The sequence below is a fragment of the Lithobates pipiens genome, unplaced genomic scaffold, assembly GCF_037356315.1.
Source record: "Lithobates pipiens isolate NorthernLeopardFrog02 unplaced genomic scaffold, aLitPip1_a1.2 Scaffold_13, whole genome shotgun sequence".
NCBI lineage: Eukaryota > Metazoa > Chordata > Amphibia > Anura > Ranidae > Lithobates > Lithobates pipiens.
In genome coordinates, this window is record NW_027507718.1 from 81,146,767 (window position 1) to 81,170,578 (window position 23,812).

Consider the following 23,812-nt stretch of genomic DNA (forward strand, 5'->3'; position numbering starts at 1 on the left):
ACGGTTCATAATTCCCTCTACCTTGACTAAGACCCCTGTTCCAGCTGAAGAAAAACAGCCTAAAAGCATGATGCTGCCCCCACCATACTTCATGCTGTTCTTTGGTGATGTGCAGTGTTTTTGCGCCAAATGTATCTTGTGGAATTATGGCCAAAAAAGTTCAACCTTGGTTTCGTCAGACCATAACACATTTTCCCACATTCTTTTGGAAGACTTCAGACGTGTGTTTTTTGCTAAATTTTGCCAGGTTTGGATGTTTTTCATAGCCCAGACATATGAAGAGTATAGGAGATTGTTGTCACATGTGCCACAGCCAGTACTTGCCAGATATTCCTGCAACTCCTTTAATGTTGCTGTAGGCCTCTTGGCAGCCTTCCTGACTAGATTTCTTTGTGTCCTTTCATACATTTTGGAGGGATGTCCAGTTTACTGTTGTGCCATGTTTCATCCACTTGATGATGACTGTCTTCACTGTGTTCCATGGCATATCGAATGCCTTGGAAATTCTTTTGTACCCTTCTCCTGACTGTTATCTTTTAACCACTTCAATACTGGGCACTTAAACACCTTCGTGCCCAGACCAATTTTGAGCTTTCAGCGCTGTCTCCTTTGAATGACAATTGTGCGGTCATGCTACACTGTACCCAAATTAAATTTTTATCGTTCCCCCCCCCCCCCAGAAATAGACCTTTCTTTTGGTGGTATTTGATCACCTCTACAGTTTTTATTTTTTGCTAAACAAATAAAAAAAGTTTGACTTTTTTTTTTGTTTCAGTTTCAAAACTTTGTAAATAAGTTTTCTCCTTCACTGATGGGGCTGCATGGACAGGCACTGATGAGGTGGCACTGATGAGGTGGCACTGATAGGTGGCACAAATTGGCACTGGCTGGCACGGATTGGCATGGATAGGTGGCACAGATGGGCATGGATAGGCAGCATGGATAAGCATGGATAGGCACTGATAGGCGGCAAGGATGGGCACTGATAGGTGGCATGGGTGGCACTGATAGGCGGCACTGATTGGCATCCATCAGTACAATGCCGCCCATCAGTGCCAAACCATAATACATGCCAATCAGTGATGCCCATTATGGGCACTGATTGGCATCCATTGTGGGCACTGACTGGCATCCCTGGTGGTCTAGTGGGGCATCCCTGGTGGTCTGGTGGCATCCTTGGTGGTCCAGTGTGGGCATCCTCGGGGGGTCTGTGCTTATAATCGATCAGCACAGACCCCCCCCCTGTCAGAGGAGCAGCTGATCAGCTCTCCTCTACTCGCATCTGACAGACGCGAGTGAGGAAAAGCCGATCACCGGCTCTTCCTATTTACACTGTGATCAGCCGTGATTGGACACAATTGATCACTTGGTAAAGAGTCTCCGTCGGAGGCTCTTTACCGAGGTCGTAGTTGCGGGGTGTCAGACTGACACCCCGCAACAACGATCGCTGCGATGCGCTCCCCCGGGGGCGCACAGCGGCTCAAAATCCTGAGGACGTCATATGACACCCGTTCAGAATTTTGAAACCACGTTGCCGCCGTCATTTGACTATTGGCGGGCGGCAAGTGGTTAACAATGAGATCCCTCTGATGCTTTGGAAGCTCTCTGCGGACCATGGCTTTTGCTGTAGGATGTGACTAAGAAAATATTAGGTAAGACCTACTAGAACAGCTGAACTTTATTTGGGGTTAATCAGAGGCACTTTATGTGATGGCAGTTGTGTACCGACTCCTACTTAACATGAGTTTAAATGTGATTGCTTAAAATGGCTACATCCCCAGTTATAAGAGGGTGTGCACACTTATGAAACCTAATTATTTTTACCCCCCCCACTAAAAGATTTCAGTTTGTCTTTCAATTGAGTTGTACAGTTTATAGGTCACATTAAAGAACAGGCAAGCCTATAATAAGGCTTACCTGTAGCTACCCAGGATATCTCCTAAACCTGCACAGTTTAGAAGATATCCCCTGTGCCGACAGCACATGCGCACTGACACAAACTGAAGCAATGGCACGTATGTGCCATTGCTATACTGAGTGAGCCGTTACCACGCACGTGCGCGGGAGAGAGGGCTTCGATCTTGGGTGAGTATTACATAATGAGCTAGTATGCAATGCATACTAGCTCATTATGCCTTTTGTCTTGCAGGTGTTAGTGTGTGTGTGTGTGTGTGTGTGTGTGTGTGTGTGTGTTTTTTTTTTTATTTTTTTTATTTTTTTTTTTTTAAAGTGGGTTTACAACCCGCTTGAAAGGTGTAAAAAGTCCTGAACTAATTTTATCTTCGTCTTCTTTTTTTTTTTTTTTTTTTTTTTTTTTTACATGACAGAAACCTGACATTTTAAAGGGGAGTGTAGACTTTTTATTTCCGATTTATACCAAGCTTTAAAAAGTCTTGGCATATTGGCTTTCAATGAAAAAGCTTTTACTTGGAACAAAGTACAGACCCAGGATCTTTAGTGTTTAAAGTGATTGTAAAGGCAGAAGGTTTTATAGCCACTGTATGTATGCATGTGTGGGTCTTTTACTATAAGCTTATCCTATTCAAATTGGATTTTAGTCCTTTAACCCTTGGTTCTCATCTGTGCGTGGGGGTGCAGCGATACCTGCAGTGAAAACGCACTGCTCTGCGGAATCACGCAGGGCTGCTATAAATTCAGAATGGCATCCCCACTCATGTATAATTGCAGTGCTTGGGCAGGAGCTGCAGGGTAAAAGCATGATCAAAAAGACCATGTGATTTCCCTGTTGGCCAGGGTTTTTGAAAAGGTGCACGCATGGCAGCGTTCCCACGCAAAGGTGGCATGCAAATATGCTAAGGTGTGAACCTAGTGTCAAATCGGAGATTTGCAAAATCTGTAAAAACGGTTGTGCAGAATGTGTTAATGGCTGCTAGGGAAAGCAGATATGACTGTGCCAAGTACAGTAACTTATAGCACAAATATGTACTGTGTTTAAAATGTTCCCATCCTGCAAATTAGTGAAATGTTTGCTTGCGTGTGTGGTGCCGGCTCCTGAAGAGCACACGCATGTAAGCATGTGTTTTTTTCTCCATTTAGAATCCCTAAAGCCGTAGTTGGGTTTTAGGGTTAATTATACTAAATTATGGTTTCAGTACCAGTTTAGCTGGATTGCACTGGGTTCTGCTTGGCCACAGGTGTCGCTGTCACCACTGGTAAGTGTGAGAGCGCAGTCTAGCTGTGCGTATTGAGTACCATTATTTCTCTGAGCCAGCCCAGTGGGAGTGTCATCTTGCTGTGCATTCTGGGAGAGGGTACTTAAGGTACTGACATCACGTGCTTCGGGGTTCCGGTCCAGAAGAGCTTTCTATCTGTTTGGTCCTGGTCCTTCTGACCAGCCCCCCATGGCCCTCATGGCCTGGGGTGTGGATCCATCCAATTCCGAGTCTCGGGGCTGGCAAGCCTGAGGCAAAGTAACTGGGAGGAGGTTTCAAAGGTGGTCCGGTGCCATCTCATCTATGGAGAGGCCCAGCAACTAGAGAAGAACCAGGGGCGGACTCTTCGGGAAAAGGCCACGCATAAGGCTGGCTTCTCAGAAGGAGCCTGGAGGCTCAGTTGAAGGACACTAAGTGAATCGGCCGCAAGATACTGGTACCGTATGATAGCTCTCTAAATTTGTCTACGTCCCTCAGTTACATGGCAGAGACTTTTATTCACAACTGTTCTACATCCAGGTCTGTGGCAGAGACTACTCTATCGGCTGCTAGGCGTAGTGAGAGGAGGTCTATCTGGTAGCTGTGAGAATCCAGTTGTGAACGGTAATTCTCTGGATTTATATAGTGAGAGACTTCCTATCTTTTGCAGTTCCAAAACTACCTGAACTTCCTACCTAACCCTCTACCCTTCTTTGAGAGACTGTTTTGTCTACTTGTTTTTGTCAAATATCCCAAAAAGTGGATCCAGTGTCAGTTTCTGCAGTTCTCTGGGCCATCTACCTCGGGAAACCCCTAGATGCACACGAGGTCAAGAAGGTAACGGTAAGCCCAGAGGTGTACCTAGGATCTCCAGCGCCCTTGGCAAGAATCTGTATCAGAACCCCCCCCCCCCCCCTTCATTAAAGAGTTAGAATTTCAGTTTTTTTTTTTTTTACATCAATTTCCTTTAATTTAGACTGAGCAGCCAATTTTTCCATGGACCGGGGGCAGGAGCACTGATATAAATATTAAGGGGACTGCACTGTAATCATTACAGTGCAGTCCCCTTTATATCATGCTTCCCCCCCCTTTACTTTCTACTCACTGTGCAGTTCTCCAGCTCCTTCCGCTCCCTGCTTCCTTACATCAGGGTCCGCACAGAGCCCCCACTTATTGTAAGGGGGAGCTCTGTGGACTCTAATGTAAAGGGGAACGCTGATTTAAGGGGGTCTCTGCTCACCAAAGCCCCCTTCTTGCATCGGAGTCCACAGAACACCCCTTAAATTTGTTTTCTGTAAAAACTAGAAGATAGGAGAGCGGGTGAGCTTACTCGCCCCAGGATGAGGCTCAGGAGCAAGCTGCCTGCAGCTTTTAAATCCTCCTTCCTTCACAGCTCCCCAGGGATGTGTGGGCGGGGCAGACGCAGGGTGTGTGGGTGGGGCAGACAGAGTAGAGGGGCGGGAAGAGGAGGAGCAGTGGAACTGTCAGCGTTGGCTGAGCTGTGTGTGAGCAAGACACGCAGCTCAGCCGTTATTGTTGTTGCGCCAGAGCGCTCCATCTCCCTCCAGCATCTGAAGCTGACACAGGAGGGAGAAGGAGATTGAGACTCCCCCCGCCCCCTATCAGCAGCTCTGCAGTGCAAGCAGCAGTGCTCGGCGCCACCGCCGCCAGCCCACCGCTGATGTGTGCTGAAGCCTGTCCCTGCTGAAGTGATTGAGACAGCGCCCCCCACCCCCCTGGCTTGCGCCCCCGGCGAGCGCCGGTCTCGCCACCAGCATGGTACGGCTCTGGGTAAGCCCAATAAAACCAGCCGTTCCTTCAGGGGTCAGTGCTACACGTGTAAATGCGTCACTTTAATAACATAGACCTACAGTGAGAAAATATGTTGCAGTTGCTGACCTTTCTTTTTTGAAAATTCTACCTATTGCTGCTGGGATGTCATAGTATCATGATCCTAAGGCTCCAATACTCTAAGCCATAGACCCAAAACATGCATGTAAAATATTTTAGACATTCTGATTTCACTTACTGCATGGGACAGCCAGGCACTTTGCATTTTCAGAAGGTCAGCAATGGCAGCCTTTTATTGCTCTGACTACAAGTGTCTTGTAAATGTACTCTATTGTATCTACACACATAATGCACAAAAGCATCTTCTATTCCATCAAATCTTTCAACTCTGTCCCAGGCTCTTTTGCATTATTACAGGATGCAGGATGTTTAAAAGATTGAAAAGGGAAAATACAAGTTTTTCCACTTGTTAAGACTAACAAAACACTGTCTGCTTGAGGTATTTTGGTATGGATGCTGACCTAAGCCGGTGTACATATACAAATATTGGACTACATCAATTGGGTCTGATTCAAAGGTAACTAAACTCTGCGTCATAACTGTAGGCTTTAGATGTTTGATATCCATGCTAAGCTCCTATAGTGCTTATTTTACAAAAGAAAAGTTGCACACTAAGCATATACATGATTCCCAAGATCTTTTATTCTTGAACATCAATAAGCATTTCTGTGCTCCTTTATTGATTGGCTTGTTACATAATAGGTGAGGTTGAAAAGACACAAGTCCATCAGGTCCAACCTATGTGTGTGATTTATAGGTCAGTATTACATTTATATCCCTTGTATGTTGTGGTCGTTCAGGTGCTTCTCTAATAGTTTAACCACTTGCCGCCCGCCCTATAGGGAATTGACGGCGGCAAAGTGGTTTCATAATCCTAACCGGACGTCATATGACGTGATTAGGATTATGAGCCGCTGCGCGCCCCCGGGGGCGCGCATCGCGGCGATCGTTGTTGCGGGGTGTCAGTCTGACACCAGGCAACTAAGATCTCGGTAAAGAGTCTCCGACGGAGACTCTTTACCATGTGATCAGCCGTGTCCAATCACGGCTGATCACAGTGTAAATGGGAAGAGCCGGTGATCGGCTTTCCCTCACTCGCGTCTGTCAGACGCGAGTAGAGGAGAGCCGATCGGCTGCTCCTCTGACAGGGGGGGTCTGTGCTGATCGATTATCAGCACAGCCCCCCCGAGGATGCCCACACTGGACCACCAGGGACACCACTAGACCACCAGGGAAAAGGTAATAAAATCCATAATCCTTCCTAGACCACCAGGGATGCCAGTCAGCACAATGGGTGCCAATCAGTGCCCACAATGGGCATCACTGATTGGCATGCATTATTGTTTGGCACTGATTGGCATCCATTACTATAACACCGATGCCGCCTATGAGTGCCGCCTATGAGTGCCCACCTGTGCCGCCTATGAGTGCACACCTGTGCCGCCCATCCGTGCCAGCTATCAGTGCCAATTTGTGCCACCTATCAGTGTCCGTCCGTGTCGCCCATCCGTGTCGCCCATCCGTGTCGCCCATCCGTGCCACTTCATTGGTGCCACATTGGTGCCCATCAGTGCCACCTTATCAGTGCCCATCAGTGTAGCCCCATCAGTGCCCATCAGTGAAGGAGAAAACGTACTTATTTACAAAGTTTTGAAACTGAAACAAAAAAAAACATTTTTTTTTTCAAAATTTTCGGTATTTTTTTATTTGTAGCGCAAAAAATAAAAACCGTAGAGGTGATCAAATACCACCAAAAGAAAGCTCTATTTGTGGGAAAAAAATGATAAAAATTTCATTTGGGTACAGTGTAGCATGACCGCGCAATTGTCATTCAAAGTGCGACAGCGCTGAAAGCTCAAAATTGGTCTGGGCAGGAAGGTGTTTAAGTGCCCTGTATTGAAGTGGTTAAAAAAAAAAAAAAGATTGATGCTCCCTGCTGATACCACCGCCTGTGGAAGGGAATTCCACATCCTCGCCACTCTTACAGTAAAGAACCCTCTAGTTTAAGGTTAAACCTCATTACTAATCATTTTAATGAGCGGCCACGTGTCTTGTTAAACTCCCTTCCGCAAAAAAGTTTTATCCCTATTGGGGTCACCAGTACGGTATTTGTGAATTGAATCCTATCCCCCCTCAAACATCTCTTCTCCAAAGAGAATAAGTTCAGTGCTCGTAACCTTTCCTCATAACTAACCTCCTCCAGACCCTTTATTAGCTTTGCTGCCCTTCTTTGTACTCGCTCCATTTCCAGTACATGCTTCCCGAGGGCTGATGCCCAGAACTGGACAGCATACTCTATGTGGCCGGACCAGAGTCTTGTAGAGTGGGAAAATTGTTTTATCTCTGGAGTTAATCCTCTTTTTAATGTATGCCATATTCTGTTTGCTTTGTTAGCAGCATCTTGGTATTGCATGCCATTGCTGAGCCTATCATCTACTAGGACCCCCAGGTCCTTTTCCTTCCTAGATTCCCCCAAAGGTTCTCCCCCCAGTGTATAGATTGCATTCATATTTTTGCCACTCAAATGCATTATTTAAAATTTTTGTACATTAAACCTCCATTTGACATGTAGTTGCCCACCCCATTAATTTGTTCAGATCTTTTTGCAAGGTTTCCACATCCTGCAGAGAAGTTATTGCCCTGGTTAGCTTAGTATTGTCTGCAAATACAGATTGAACTGTTTACCCCAATCCTCCAGGTTGTTTATGAACAAATTAAATAGGACTGGTCCCAGCACAGAACCCTGGGGGACCCCACCCCCTGAACTCTCCCTTGTAGCCAATTTTCAATCCATGTACTCACTTTATGGTCCATGCCAAGGGACCTTATTTTGTACAGTAAACGTTTATGGGAAACTGCGTCAAATGCTTTTGCAAAATCCAGATGCACCACGTATACGGGTCTTGCTTTATCTAGATGGCAACTCTCCTCATAGAAGGTTAATAGATTGGTTTGGCAAGAACGATTCTTCATGAATCCATGCCAATTACTGCTAATGATACCGTTCTCGTGTCTCATGTATATAGTCCCTTATCTCCTCCAAGAGCTTTCATACTATTGATGTTAGACTAACTGGTCTGTAATTCCCAGGGATGTATTTTGGGCCCCTTTTTAAATATTGGTGGCTTTTCTCCAACCAGCTGGTACCATTCCAGTCAGTAGACTGTCATTAAAAAAATTAGGAACAATGGTCTGGTAATTTATTTAACCGAGTTCCCGAAGTACCCTCGGGTGCAAGCCATCTGGTCCCAGTGATTTATTAATGTTAAGTTTCCCAAGTCTCGTTTTAATTCTGTCCTCTCTTAATCATGGAGATGCTTCCTGTGATCTGTCATGAGGATAAACACTGAAGTTTTGGTTACTGAAGCCCCTCTTTTTTTTTTTTCGTGAAGACTGAGCAAAAGAATACATTCAATACCTTCTCCCCATCCTTTGTAACCAGATGACCTTGCTCGTTCTTTATGGAGCCAGTATGGTCTGTCCTCCCTTTTTTACTGTTTACATACTTAAAGAATTTTTTTTTGTGCTTTCCTCCACAATGTGTCTTTCATGTACTATCTTAGCCGCCCTAAAGTTTGTTGATGATGATCCCTCAACCTTGTATTTTTTGAAGGTCTTTTGCTTTTTATATGCATTTTTACATTGGAGTTAAGCCTTCCAGGACTTTTGTTTGCTCTTTTAAATGTATTACCCAATAGAATGCATTGGCTAATGCCCTTATTTTAATATACTCTTAAAGCGAAACCATCTCTCCTCCGTGTTCTTTGTTCCTAAGATTTTATCCCAGTTTATGCCATCTGGCAAGGTTCGTAGTTTAGTGAAACATCCATGACTGATGTAGGAGTCCATCATAAATGTAGAACATCTGGTACTGTAGGCTGGCTTGCTTGATCCGTTTTGGGCCTGGCTGTCTGCTCGGAGTTCTGTTTAGTGTAAGTAGAGTGTAGGACAGTGTACAGAGGTCAGTAGTGCGCAGGGCAGTTTTGAGGGAAAATTTAGGACTGGACAGGGGTGAGCAGCACATGGGGGTCAGGAGGGAACAAGGTGAGGCAGTGCCTACAGTATATGGGTTAAAAAAATAAATGAGTACTTTTACACGCCAGATGACTGTTCCCTTTTTATAGAGAGTCACAGATAGTGACTTGCCATTTTTCTGCAGAATTTTGTCTTGATTTTGGCTGTTGCTTATTGGATCGGAGGATATATTTTGAAAGCCAAGTTCTGTCCTAGACTGATTTTCTTGTATGAGTTTCTTATAGTTGATGAAGAAAAGGGAAGGGCACCAGTTTTCTGCTGAGTCACTGACCAGGCGCTGCTTTTGTCATTTGTTATTTTCACCAGGAACTTTTTAGTAGGTGCTGACTGTGTAGAAACCGAGGAGGAGGGACAACTTCTGAAATACTAGGTGAAATGTTAAAGCTTTACAGTACTCAAAATTGTATAGACAGAGGACTGATTGTTAGTTTAGAAGTTGTTGCTTCTCATTCGAGTAACAGACAATAGAGTTATAAGTCTCAACATGATTTTATGAATATTCTCTTCCTTCATAGTTAGTACTCCTTGGGCTTTATTGTACAGTAATGTGCAGAGCCCCACAACCTTTACTATAGTTTGTATGTAGTAGTAGAGTTTTGTACAATGTTAATCTTTCCATACACCGATCTAATATCGATCAGTTCCTCTTGATTTGGCAAAAATTTACTCCATAGGTGGCTTTGTCTGCACCACTTGGCTTGACAAGACTATTCTTTTTGTTCATTCAACTGCTGTCCGAGTAGCCAGGTGGAAAATTTCTGACCGAGCAGTGCCTACATCCAATGAGATGCAATGACTATTTGGGTATTCTGACCGCTGCGAAATCTGGATCTTAGAATGCAATAGCTGACACTGCAGATTTAACCATCCGCACTTTATAGCTAGCTGAAATCTTTACGTTTATGGCCAGCTTTAGCCACTGGGCAATGCAGAAAGTTTGTTGTAAATTTAAAACCTTTTATTGGCTAACTGAAGTTGTTGAAACTGTAATGCCACGTACACACGATTGAATTGGTCTGGCAAACAATCCGGCGGAACTTTATAACAAACGGACTTGGCCACACACGGACGCTCCAAAAGTCCGGCGATTTCTAACACGATGACGTACAGCACGTACGACGGGACTAGAAAAAGAAAATTCAGTAGCCAATAGCTTCCTTCTCGTACTTGCTTCAGAGCATGCGTCATTTTTAGTCCACCGGACTAGCACACAGACGAACGGATTGTCCGCTGAAAGCCAAGTCCAGCGGACAAATTTTGATTCAAAACTAATTTCTAAGTCTGCCAGACTTTACGATGAAAAAGTCTGCTGGAGCCCACACACTATCGAATTGTCAGGCGTACTGTGGTTCGGCGGACCATTCGATCGCGTGTACGCGGCATAAGACTACAGACTCTTAGATCAATTCTCCATACTTTACACAATGATAACAAGCCAGAGGAAGGGATCTGAAGGGGCTCAAAAGATTGTATCTTTAATAATTTGAGTTAGTTAATAAAACATTACCAACTATAATATTTCTGTATAGTTTGATATGGAAATCTCTCATCTCCTGTGTATGTAATGCATCTTTCCCCTACCCGTTCCTTTACTGAGAAGGCACCACAGTATGATATCTGGTCAAGGTTCAAGGTGCTGAGCAAATAAAATAAAGGTCCCACTGTTAGTCTGTGAAGATTTCACCTTTTTGTCACATGTGGACATTAAAAGCAGATAAGGTAGTGCCATTTAAAATGCAAATCCGTTTAAATCTGAATTTAAAAATAATAGACTTTATTACTTTGGCTATTTGTGGCCCAGTTAATACACATCATATTAATTGTCATTGATCATCTATTGATAACTCTTTCCACTATAGATTTGTCTGTTCTTGAACATTTACTTCCTTATCCAACACTTTTTTTTTTTTATTGATTTTTATTATTTTTTTTTATTTTTTTATCATTTTCTCATATAGAGTGCAATAAAGCAGGATATATGGTTGGCAAAATCAAACTGTTTCTCTGCTAATTGTAGCATGTGAGCTTCGTTTATTGTCGAGGCCTTAAAATTCTAAGCATTCCTGAAAATTAATTCATTAGAAATGTGTCATATGACCTGTTTTGTAAATGTAATTTCTTTTCTCAGGGTTTTTTTTTTTCTTTTACCCCATACCACCCAGAGTACAGAATTCTTTAGAAGAATGGAAAGCCTTTGCTGTGAACTTTGTCCTTGTTTTACATCCAGTCACTAGAGAAACTAGTGTTACTCTGCTGAGTTTTACCAACAAGATTTAAAAAAAACAGGCGACTTAGGGGATAAAAAAAAAAAGTTTTCCTTCAATATACCTACATGTTATGTATTTTTAATTTTTTTTCCCACAAGGCTTGAGGCTGTTGGTCTCCGTAGAAATGTTTGGAGTTCCATGTCTAATCTTTTCTAAATCTTAGCCTTAACAGTCTAATTTACAGTAAGCAGCCTGATGTAAATGGTCCATTGTTCAGTGTAATGCGCTGTGGTCTGTGTTGGCACTATGATGATAAAGTCTGACAATCTCCTCTATTAATTTCTTCAGGTGTGTTTTGAAAGAATTATGAGTAACCCTTTCCAGCAACTAGTAGAGCCTCTTGATCCTGATGAACCAGACAAGAAGTTTTTCAATCTCCACAAGTTAAATGATGAAAGATATGGTGAGAAGTCTTGTGTTTTTTTTTTTTGTTTGTTTTTTTTTTTTCTATCTCCACCAGGAGAAAGATGTACAGTATCTCACAAAAGTGCACCCTTCACATTTTTGTAATAAATTATATCTTTTCATGTGATAACACTGAAGAAATTACTTTACTACAATGTAAAGTAGTGAGTGTACAGCTTGTAGAACTGTAAATTTGCTGTCCACTCAAAATAATTCAACACAACCATTAAAGGGGTTGTAAACCCTTATGTTTTTTTACTTTTACCAATTTACTTACCTAAGCCCCTTTGTCCCCCGCCCCCCTGTCTGCACGGGGTCCTGGCTCTTGATTGGATAGATTGATAGCAGCGCAGCCATTGGTTTCCACTGCTGTCAAACAAATCCAGTGATCGGGGGGGGGGGGGGGGGCGGCATTTGTGTCTATGGACGCAAATGCAGGACTCGGAGCTTGCCCGCAAGGTAACCCCCCCTCCCCCCTGGGAGAGCGCTTCTCCTAGGGGGTTATCTAATGCTAGAAGGAGCCGCGAGAGCCGCTGAGGGACCCCAGAAGAGGATGATTGGGGCCACTCTGTGCAAAACAAGCTGCACAGTGGAGGTAAGTATGTTATGCCATGTTTGTTTTAAAAAAAAAAAAATGCAAAGCTTTACAATAGATTTAATGTCTAAATCACTGGAAATAAAAAGTGAGTACCTCCTAAGTAAAAATGTCCAAATTGGGCCCAAAGTGTCAATATTTTGTGTGGCCAACATTTTTTTCCAGCACTGTCTTAACCATCTTGGGCATGGCGTTCACCAGAGCTTTACATGTCGCCACTGGAGTCCTCATCCACTTCTCCATGGTGACATCACAGAGCTGGTGGATGTTGGAGACCTTACACTCATGAGGATGCTTCACAGATACTCAATAGGGTTTAGGTCTGGAGACATGCTTGGCCAGTCCATCACCTTTATTTGCAGCTTCTTTAGCAAGGTAGTGGTTATCTTGGAGGTTTATTTGGGGTCGTTCTCATGTTGGAATACTGCCCTGCAGCCCAGTCTCTGAAGGGAAGGGATCATGCTCTGCTTCAGTATGTCACAGTACATGTTGTTATTCATGGTTCCCTCAATGAACTGTAGCTCCCCAGTGCCGGCAGCACTAATGCAACCCCAGACCATGACACTCCCAGCACCATTGACTGTAGGCAAAACACTTGTCTTTGTACTCCTCATCAGTGTAATTTCATCAGTGTTGACACATGAAAAGATATAATAAAATTATATGAACAGAAATGTGAGGGGTGTACTCACTTTTGTGAGATACTGTAGCATGAAATAATTTGGAGAAAAATTTGTATGACAAACTTGTTGAAATACAGATGAATATTAAAAGAAACAAACTTTTATTTGAATGAACACTTAAAGACATTATTATTATTATTATTATTTTTTATTTTTTTTAATCCACACAAGAGTTGTTGTATCAGCGTGAAATTACCTTTTTGCTACCCCATAACCCCACAGCCATAACCTTTCGGTGCTGCGGGGGTTAATACGAGTGCTGGACTTGTGACAGGCGGGTGGCGAACGAGCAGTGGAATGAACGATCCACCTTCCCCATTCATAAATAGCTTTTCATTGCTGGATGCTATAGTAAAGCTTCTATGAATGGTGGAAAGGGCAGGGCATAGGGGGCACTGTTGATGAGTGCCTGTCACTGTTCCAGTGCTCATTTTACCCCTGCAGCACTGAAAGGTTATATAGCTTCAGCGGTATGAGGCCAGAAAGGGGGTGAGGGTGGGGCGGTAGTTGGCTGAAAGCTTTGGATTTCAACTAACAGACCAGCCAGCACCACAACACAAAAAAAATGAGAAAGGTTAGGATTTGGTATACAATAAAAGAGAGGTAGCCTAATCCCATCCAGAATTTGGATTCCTGTAATCCCATGCACAACATCCAGAACACATTTTAAAGAAGCATGGTCAGCACTCTGCCTATTACTTGTCAGTCAACAGAATTAACAGCTTGAGAGTGCAGATTGATGACTTGATCTGTCTGCTTCCCGGTCCAATCACTGGATTCCATTCAGGATTTGCTGTATGCAGGGAACATGCTGACCAGGGGAAAGAGCAGAGTGAGCATAGACCATCTCATCTACATGGTGCTGCTTAATTATCCAATCAGCAAGCTGGGAGCTGTGTTTTTGAATTTGTACTCTTGATAAAGCTGTGTTGCTGCTGGGGAGGTTGAGGACCTGGCTATGCTGTCTAACAGGGGTGTCAAAAACTAGCCAAACGGACAGATATTTTACCTGTGCGTTTATCTGTCTGTCTAAAATTAAAGAGGAGCTGCACCTAAAAAAAAAATATTAAAAGCCAGCAGCTACTAATATTGCAGCTGCTGACTTTTAATAAAATCACACTTACCTGTCCCAGGGTCCAGCGATGTCGGCGGCAGATGACGAGCGATCGCTCGTCTCGCTGCTGCCACCGCCGCCATCCTCTGTCAGGGAATCGGGAAGTGAAGCATGACGGCTTCACTGCTCGGTTCCCTACTGCGCATGCGCGAGTCGCGCTGCGCGTCTCTAATGGTCCCCCGCTGTGTCTCTGGGAACTGTGTGTTTCCCAGAACACAACGGGGGGGGGGGGGCGGAGCGTCTGCGGCGGTCTGGCCGGAAGTGGGTGCAGTTACCTGGATTATCCAGGTAACTGCACCCCCCTCCCCCCTGAAAGGTGCCGATTGTGGCACCGGAGGGGGGGAGGGATCAGATTAGCGGAACTTCCCCTTTAGGGTGAAGAACCGCTTTAAGTGTGACCCTAAACCAACTTTAGGGTCTCTGCTCCGGCATCTGTGTCCCCAATCTGGTATATTCCACTGAGGGTGCAGCTCAGACTAGGGGTCCACCCTGACTCCATGTAATTTACAGAAGAGCTGGGGCTGCTATCGCCTATCACACGCTGGGCTTGTATGGTGTGTGGGGGCTGAAATTTTTTTTTCTCCTTGTTCTGCTGTCTAAAATTTAAGCTTTAACAGTTGTATTATTAACAATTAATGATAAATGGCTGCAATACAGCTGTCCTAATGAATGCTTCTCTTTAGATTTATGCTGCGTACACACGATCAGAATTCTTGTCAGAAAAAGCTCTGATGGTTTTCCCCATGGAATTCCGCTCAAGCTGTCTTGCCTACACACGGTCACACCAAATTCCAATCGTTTAGAACGCGGTGACGTACAACACGTACGACGGGACTAGAAAAAGGAAGTTCAATAGCCAGTAGCCAATAGCTTCCGTCTCGTAGTTGAATCTGAGCATACGTGATTTGGCATGTCGGAATTGCATACACGAGATCGGAATTTCCGTCTGGAAAATTGAGAACATGCTATCTATTTTTTGCTGGCGGAAATTCGGACAGCTAAATTCCGATGGAGCATACACACAGTCGCATTTTCCGATGAAAAGCTCTCGTCTGTCTTTTTCTGGCCGGAATTCCGATCATGTGTACGCGGCATTAGACGTAATGTTTGTGGCGCAGGAGTTTATGATTGTAGTCCATGTAGAGCATGTTATTGTTAGTCAGCTGCAAGTGCAGAATATCAATAAATCTAAATACACTTGATGAAACGATTGCTCGGTTTTTCTTATGAGTCGATTGCGGATTTAATTTTTCAGCTCTAATCTGTATAATTTATGTCTTCTCAGCACGTCTGCCCTTCTCCATTCGGGTACTTTTGGAGTCGGCTATCCGGAACTGTGATGAATTTCTTGTAAAACCTAAAGATGTAGATAACATTCTGAATTGGAAAGTCACCCAGCATGAGAATGTGGAAGTGCCATTTCGTCCCGCACGCGTCATCCTGCAGGACTTTACGTAATTATTTTATTTGACTACTTTCTGAATCTTCACTAAGTTGTATACATATCCGATGATGATGTAAAATAAATGTTGCTTTCGATTCTACTGCTGCTGTTTGTTTAACCACTTCAGCCCCGGACCATTTGGCTGGCAAAAGACCAGAGCACTTTTTGCAATTCGGCACTGCGTTGTTTTAACTGACAATTACGCGGTCTTGCGACGTGACTCCTGAACAAAATTAACGTCCTTTTTTCCCCACAAATAGAGCTTTCTTTTGGTGGTATTTCATCATCTCTGCGGTTTTTATTTGCGCTATAAACAAAAAAAGCGTACATTTTAAAAAAAAAAGCATTGTTTTTTACTTTTTGCTATAATATCCCCAAAAAACACATAGCATTTTTTTATTCTTCTTCAGTTTAGGCCAATATGTATTCTTCTACATATTTTTGGTAAAAAACAAAATAAATGTTTGGTTTGCGCAAATGTTATAGCATCTACAAAATATGGGATAGTTTTATGGCATTTTTATTAATAATTATTTTTTTTTTACTAGTAATGGTGGCGATCAGCGATTTATTTATTTTTTTTTTTTTTTTTTTTTTTATCATGACTGCAACATTATGGTGGACAGATTGGACACTTTTGGCACTATTTTGGGACCATTCACATTTATACAGCGATCAGTGCGATTAAAAATGCATTGATTACTGTGTAAATGTGACTGGCAGTGAAGGAGTTAATCACTAGGGGGCGCTGTATGGGTTAAGTGTGTCTTAGGGAGTGATTCTAACTGGGGGGGGGGGGGGGGGCGCGCGCACGCTATGTGTGACACGACACTGATCATCGCTCCCGATTACAGGGAGCTGTGATCAGTGTTACTAGGCAGAACGGGGAGATGCTTGTTTACGTCAGTATTTCCCCGTTCTTTCTCACCGTGAGACAATCATGGGTATCCCCACGGACATGGAGTCTGTGGGACTCGCGATCACACTCGCAGCAGGCACGCGTCTGCAAACCGCTTCTTAAAGGGCAACATACAGGTACGCCTATACGCGCCCTTCTGCCAATGTATATCGGCGTGATCCAGCCAGCAAGGGGTTAACAGGCCAGAAAACTTGAATGTGTAAAATAAGGGTTTCCCCTTTCCCTCATTCCTCTGGTGCTATCTTGAGTAATAAAGCATGATAGAATAGTGCATACTGCTGCTAGAAACTATATTATGAAATGAAGGGGCAAGGTTCACCTGATAGTTGTGAGAAAAAGTTTGTTTATAAATTGCTCAAAAATGTGATGCGATCACTTAAGTCTATTTTAAGTCGTAATATAAGTCAGTCTTGTATGATAAAGATCATACATGTTTTACCTATCTTTATAAAAATGTTTTAAAATGGAGGCTTTGTTTTGGATACAGTGGGAAAGTATAGGAACCTGTGTAAAGTTTTTATTGCTTTTTATGTCCTGATTTTGGTGTGTGCATGTGTGTGTTTTTTTTTTTTTTGTCATTGGTGCCACCAAGGTAGGAAATGATGGAGACATCAGACGGGTTACCTGTGAGGGGCATAAAAACGGGGCAGCTGATGTTTACTGTTCCCTGGCCGCCTGTCGCAAAGCAGCAAGACGTGCTTATCCTGAAAGTATTCACAGCGCTTCAGTTTTTCCACATTTTGTTATGTTACAGCCTTCGTCCAAAATGGATTAAATTCATTATTTTCCTCAAAACTCTACAAACAATACCCCATAATGACAACGTAAAAGAAGCTTGTTTGAATTCTTTGCAAATTTCTTAAAAATAAAATATCACATGTACATAAGTATTCGCAACCTTTGCCATGACACTCAAAATTGAACTCCGGTGTATCTGTTTCCACTGATCATTCCTGAGATGTTTCTACAACTTAATTGGAGTCCACCTGTGGTAAATTCAGTTGATTGGACATGATATGGAAAGGCACACACCGGTCTATATAAGGTCCCACAGTTAACAGTGCATGTCAGAGCACAAACCAAGCCATGAAGTCCAAGCAATTGTCTGTAGACCTCCAAGACAGGATTGTATTGAGGCACAGATCTATATATAGTATATGGTGGGCAACTGAGTACACCACTAATTGTACAAATAGGAATCCCATTTACTTCTATAAAGCACATGGTAGAGAAAAAGAGTAAAAGTATTTATCCACTTAAAGTTCCTTCCATCCAAGTGCTAAATATTTGTTTCAGCAAAATCTATTTTAACCACTTCAATTTTCACACCTGTACACCCCCATAGACTAGAGCAATTTTTTTAAATAACATTTTTGTTTTCTTTTTATAATGTATAAAAACAAATTACATGATTTATAATCTACAGGCTGGTGGAAGTACAGCTTATTAGAGATGACAAAAAGCATACAGAGACCTATGAAATGATCCGTAAATGTGTCAGAGCTCAGGCTGCATATATAAATGACATACTAATAGCCGCGTTGCTTATTCCACATAAATATAGACAACTCAAAAGTATTCTGCACTCAGTCCCTGAACCACAGCAATTTTATATTTGTTCTATAGGCCTTTTTTATGTGGCAGTAGCTTTGTCATTACTTAGGATTCTTTTTTTTTTTCCTTCCTTCCCATTTTTATTTTTTTTTCATTTATTTTTTGGGATAGAGTGGAGAAGGGTTAGAACCACCTGTCAGGTTTTTATTGTGGTCTGTGCCTTTATTAGGGGGCATTAATCCTCTCAATTTGTACTGTTCTTGAAAGTAAAAGAAAATCCCAAAGTTGACATCAGAACACTAATGCCTTGTACACATGGTTGGAAATTCTGACGGAAAAGGTCCGGTCGGATTATATTGTCTGAAAATCTGATCGTGTGTTTGCTCTATCGGACTTGAGAGCAGGATCTCAAATTTTCCAACAGAAAAATCCGATCAGACTTTTTCCAATCGTTTGTAGAGAATTCTGCCAAAGTGGCATGCACGCTCAGATCAAATTACGAGACCAAAGCTATTGGCTACTAGCCCCAACGTAGTCCCGCCGTAACGAACGAATGTCATCACATTCCGAACGATCGGATTTTCCGACAACTTTGTGCGACTGTGGGTATGCAACACCAGTTTAGGACAAAATCTGTCGGAAAAAATCTGCCGGATTTTGTGGTCGGAATGTCCGACCGTGTGTACAAGGGCTAAGAGGGGAAATCTTCCAATGGTAACCTAATAGGATTCCCTCACTTTGGAGGGATATCCCCTTGTGTCATCTTTTGGCTATGGGGCAGAAAATAAATGGAAATCTCACCAATGGGACTGGGGATGGCAGAAAAACGGACAAGGGTTTATTACCCTTACAAGCTCTCCAAAATGGGGAAAAAAACAAGGGCAAACAAGACTTTCTCTTAGTAATATTGTCTTGCAAACATAATTTTTCTCCTAAACCTTAGACAAAAAAAATAACAGAACTAAATTTTTTGAGCAGTGTTAAAAAAAAATATATATATTTTTTTTAAAAAAAAGTTGTTGTTCGTGTAGGTAAGAAAGTATACATTTCTATAATTTGTCCCATTATGATACAAAAATTAGGATTCTCGTACAAAGCATTGCAAAATTATTTTCAAATGAAATAAAGTGTTTTTTTTTTTTTTTTTTTTGTTTTTTTTTTGTTAAATTGTGCTTTTGTAAATGTGACACAAAACAATAATGAACAAACAGCACAAAAACAATAGTTGAAGGGAGGAGAGAGTTAATTAGGGCTGATTAGGGTAAAATAAGAGTTATAAGGGGTTAAACAGTCAAATGTAATGGCATCATCTGCAGGTGGAAGCACATCTTTAATCTGCAGATGAATGAAACAGAACAAAAGTAACAATGTTACTTTGGGGGTTATTTACTAAAGGAAAATCCACTTTGCACTGCAAATGCACTTGGAAGTAAAGTTGCTGTACATCCAAGGGGTAGATCTGAAATGAGGGAAAGCTCTGCTGATTTTATCATCCAATCTGGAATCTAAAATGCTGTTTTTCATTTTCCTTGCTTGTCCCCCTTGAATCTACAGCGACTGCACTTCCAAGTGCACTTGCATTGCAAAGTGGATTTTCCTTTTAATAAATAAACCCCTCTGTATCCGTTTCATCTGAAATATTGATAAACCCTGAATCAAACTTTTATTTGACAGCAGTAGCTGCTAGAGCTGCTGTATGCATACGGCAACTCCCACCTTTAATTAGACCCCTTTCACACTGGGGAGCTTTGCAGGCGCTACGGCACTAAAAATTGTGCCTGCAGAGCACCCTGAAACAGCTGCTGTTGTGTATTATTAAGAACAGCCACTTCATCTAGTGACCAAAATGGCAGGCACATTTTTTTTATTTTTTTTATAAATGGACTCCTAAGTTTTAAACTGGGTGCTTCTGTACCATAATCATGACCAGCTTTCTGGTTTCCAGCTATAGTTTGGCACCTCCCGCATAAGTGGCCTCACTAATCTATAGTGAATTATGATAAGGTGTGGATAGGAGTCAGCCACACAGAAGCTGGTCATTCACATACCAGGATGCCCCCCAAATACAGTAGAGAGCCTTACTGTCTATTTACCAAGTCCTTTCACTCTATACTCTTTTGTTCCATGTACTAAAGTTTGCATAGGGCCCCTATTGTGTGATACAGTTGAATGGAGGTTCCTGTAAAATAACTGATTTTAGGTGTTTCTGTTCTAATTCAGAGGTGTGCCTGCAGTGGTGGATTTTGCAGCCATGCGGGATGCAGTAAAGCGATTGGGAGGTGACCCCGAGAAAATCAACCCTGTTTGTCCTGCAGATCTGGTGATTGATCATTCTATTCAAGTTGATTTCAACAGGAGGTGAGACTGTTCCAAAATTATCTCTTTTCCCTTTTGCATGATATTTTTGCATGCATCAATTTTATATATTTTTTTTTCATTCTTCTTTTTTTGTATGAAGTCAGGAATGCACGTAATAAAACTGAGGAAATGATGCATGAAAACATCTCCCAGCTTTTTTCCAATCTCCTTTTGAAGCTGTTGCCTATACTTGTTGGATCTACCTTAGTTCTGGGCCGTATGCCATGTTCCAGCTTTTATAAAACCTATTTATCGCCTACTGAGCTACTCCTACAATTTGGGTCCTGCATAAAAAATAAGCTGAACTGATTTATTTTTTTGTTAAATATGCAACTCTGGCCATCCTTTTTGTTTTGAAAAATAATTGGGTGGTGTAACCATACTTGGGTTGTTACTGCTATATTTGTCTCGTTGGGAGAGATTTTCTTCCACATCCACCACACAGCGGGGAAATCACTTTTGGCAGCTGTTGCCATTTGGGATACTTGTTCACTATTCATGTTTATTGTACTTTAAATCTGTGTAGACTTGCACATAAAAAGGATCGTAGACAGCGGCAGCCCATCCATAAAAGGCGCAGGGGTGCCCCCCCCAAATCCATGCATCCGACCCCCTAATCTATATGCGGGGCACCGAACACACGCATTCCAATGGGGTGTGGTTTTTTGTTGTTTTTTGTTTTTTTTTTAGCACGTGATTAGAGCCAGAGGTTCTAATTAGCTTAAAAAAAGGGTGGGCTCAGGGGGCAGAGCACGCCCGCTTGTATGACAATAGCAAATTAATATTCCCTATTGTCACCCTGATTCTCCTCCGGTCTAATCAGGAAGCGGGTCCTGAGACCTGTCACCTGATTGGCTAAAAGAACAGGCGGTCCTAATGGACGCTTAGGGGGAGGGAGGGAGGAGACACACAGAAGCTGCCGTGATACAGAAGAGGAGACACGATGGAAGCCACCTGTAGGAGCGCTGCCCGCCCGCGACCTGTGTGGGGCTGGATGGCCAGCCCTCCCCACCCCCCCCAAAAAAAAAAACAGCCGCCACTGATCATAGATACACTTAACTCCGACCAGAACAATATTCTAGTCTGAGAAGCTCTCTCCTGTTCTTTGTTCTGACTGCATTGTGAATGAATCATTTAGGGCAAGAGGAAAAGCAATGCATTTAAAATGCGGTCTTCTTATAAACACGGAAGTGTAAATGAGCCATTTAAATAACTGAGCTTCTTTAGGGATATGGAGGCATTAACAAAGCTTTTGACCCAATGTCGTTATTTGTTCAGCCATAGAGCAACTGCAAAATGTACAAACTCATAGCAACATGAAGTCTCTTTCATAGTCCTGACAGCTCTATACTAAAGAACAATTACATTTCACATGGGCTACTTCACATGTAAACCTTTGAAAGTACCTTACTTAAACAATTCTATGTTTCTTGTTCATCTCTCAGTTTTCATACCTCAGAACTTGTGTTTTATTCATTTTTTATACAGGACCCAATAAAAAAACAAAAAAAACAAGTAATATTCTTTCAGTAGATTCACCAAGCATTTTCTACAAGAAAATTAAAAAAAAAAATCTTTGTCTGCACACCTCCTTCTTCTTATCCCCTGTTTTTCAGGGACGACAGTTTACAAAAAAATCAGGAATTGGAATTTGAAAGGAACCGAGAGCGATTTGAGTTTTTGAAGGTGAGTTACTCAATTAACAGAAAGTAAGGCATTATAGATCCCAGCTGACCCATCAAACTCCAACTTTAAAATCAAAGGAATCTGCAAAAAATTCTCAGCTGAACAGTAACTTCATCTTATCCGATTGAATACCTGTGGGATATGCAGCTCTCTGATTACAGTAGCTGGCAGAGGGGATCCCTCCATGTGTGTACGTTTAAGGTGGCATTAAAAAAAAAAAAAAAAATTGTGTAATTGCCATAAAGAGTGTGTTGCTATGAGAAAGAGGGGAAAAAAGAAAAAAAATCATAGGCTGAATAGGTCTTAGTTCCCATACCTCCTAACTGTTCCTATGTGAGACCACTTCTTGCCAGTATGGCATTCTCCATCTTGAGCGTTTGATGGGATACTTGAAACACAGGGTGTGGGCTATTCTTGGCAGTGTGAGCTGCCTTGTTACAGCATCTGTACGGGTGCAAAATATCATCATGTTCAGACATTTGTATCTCTGTCTCGATCCACAAGATCTTGGAGCCCACTTAGAGGACATTCATACCCTGTTATTCAAAGACCTCAGGAGCGATTTTGATGGCTGTCCACCCTCTTACAACGTTAATGACATACAATATACAGTTATCAGCAGTGGATTGCTGAGAGTAAAAAAAGACATCCCCATGCCTTTTGACTGACGTGTGGTGATGTAGAGCAGCAGATCTAAGAAGTAAGGCATCTCCCCTTGTGGCTTAGTGGCTCAGTTGGTGGTCCTCATGTTCCCTTGAACATAAAAGGCAATACTTTTTTATGTGTTTTTATTGTTGGCTGGCTTATGGTCACTTCACTACAATATGAACTTGGCAAACATGTCAGCTCCTGAAGAAGTGTTCACGAAAAGCATTGAGCTCAATTCCATCACCAAGCAACATTAAAAGTTTGATGTTCTGGTCTATTGGTGTTATGGGATTATGGAGGGATGCACGTAATTAGATGTTGTTTTACTATGTCAGCCCTCTGTTTTTTGGATGTACAAGTTTTAATACCATCCCAATAAAAAATTGGATTCGATGTTTGACCTATAAAGTACCTTTAAAATCTCACGTAGTGGAATTCTAGGAGAGTGATAGTACTTCTCCGCTAATTGGTTGACACCCTTAATTTTTGTCCTGTACTTCATGTCTGTATCTAGATGAGTAGGTGTGAATCTGATAAAATCTTCCATTTACCATGATTCCTCATTATGTAAGCTGTTCTCTCATTCTTTGTGTGATGGGTGGTGTTGGGCAAAAATGAGGGTGGCAAGCTTCATATGAGTAGCACTTCTATACACAATTGGTTCAACAATTCCCCATTTAAGAAATGCATACTGCTTTATTTTAGTTGCAAGCCTTGTTTAATTTCCAACACTTCAACTTGCAGTGGGGTTCCCAGGCCTTTCAGAATATGAGGATCATCCCTCCTGGCTCTGGTATCATTCACCAAGTCAATCTAGAGTATCTAGCCAGAGTAGTCTTCCACCAAGATGGCTTATACTACCCTGACAGTCTTGTTGGAACAGACTCTCACACCACAATGATCGATGGGCTTGGAGTTCTTGGTTGGGGTGAGTTAAAATGCTTCTTTGACAATTTAATGCTTTTCATACAAAAGAATGTTTTCCAATTAAAGCATTGAGGTGGGTTTGTTTGAAATGTATATCCAGCCAAAACATTTTTTCTTTGTTTTTAGATAAGAGTGAGATGAATTAAAGGATTAGAACCAACACCATAATGCTAT

General features: G+C 42.3%; 1 protein-coding gene across 3 annotated transcripts in view; it reads left to right on the forward strand.

Annotated features, from left to right (window-relative positions):
• The window catches only part of ACO1 (aconitase 1), a 93,282-nt gene that overhangs the window by 29,700 nt on the left and 39,770 nt on the right, over positions 1–23,812 (forward strand). For 2 of the 3 annotated variants that reach the window (XM_077475242.1, XM_077475243.1), the window contains exons 2-6: positions 11,594–11,708; positions 15,388–15,556; positions 20,240–20,377; positions 21,994–22,063; positions 23,456–23,639. In XM_077475242.1, the coding sequence (XP_077331368.1) occupies positions 11,612–11,708; positions 15,388–15,556; positions 20,240–20,377; positions 21,994–22,063; positions 23,456–23,639 (658 nt within the window). In that variant the 5' untranslated portion in view covers positions 11,594–11,611. The remainder of the gene's footprint in view (positions 1–11,593; positions 11,709–15,387; positions 15,557–20,239; positions 20,378–21,993; positions 22,064–23,455; positions 23,640–23,812) is intronic. The other variant, XM_077475245.1, reaches the window with a different exon arrangement.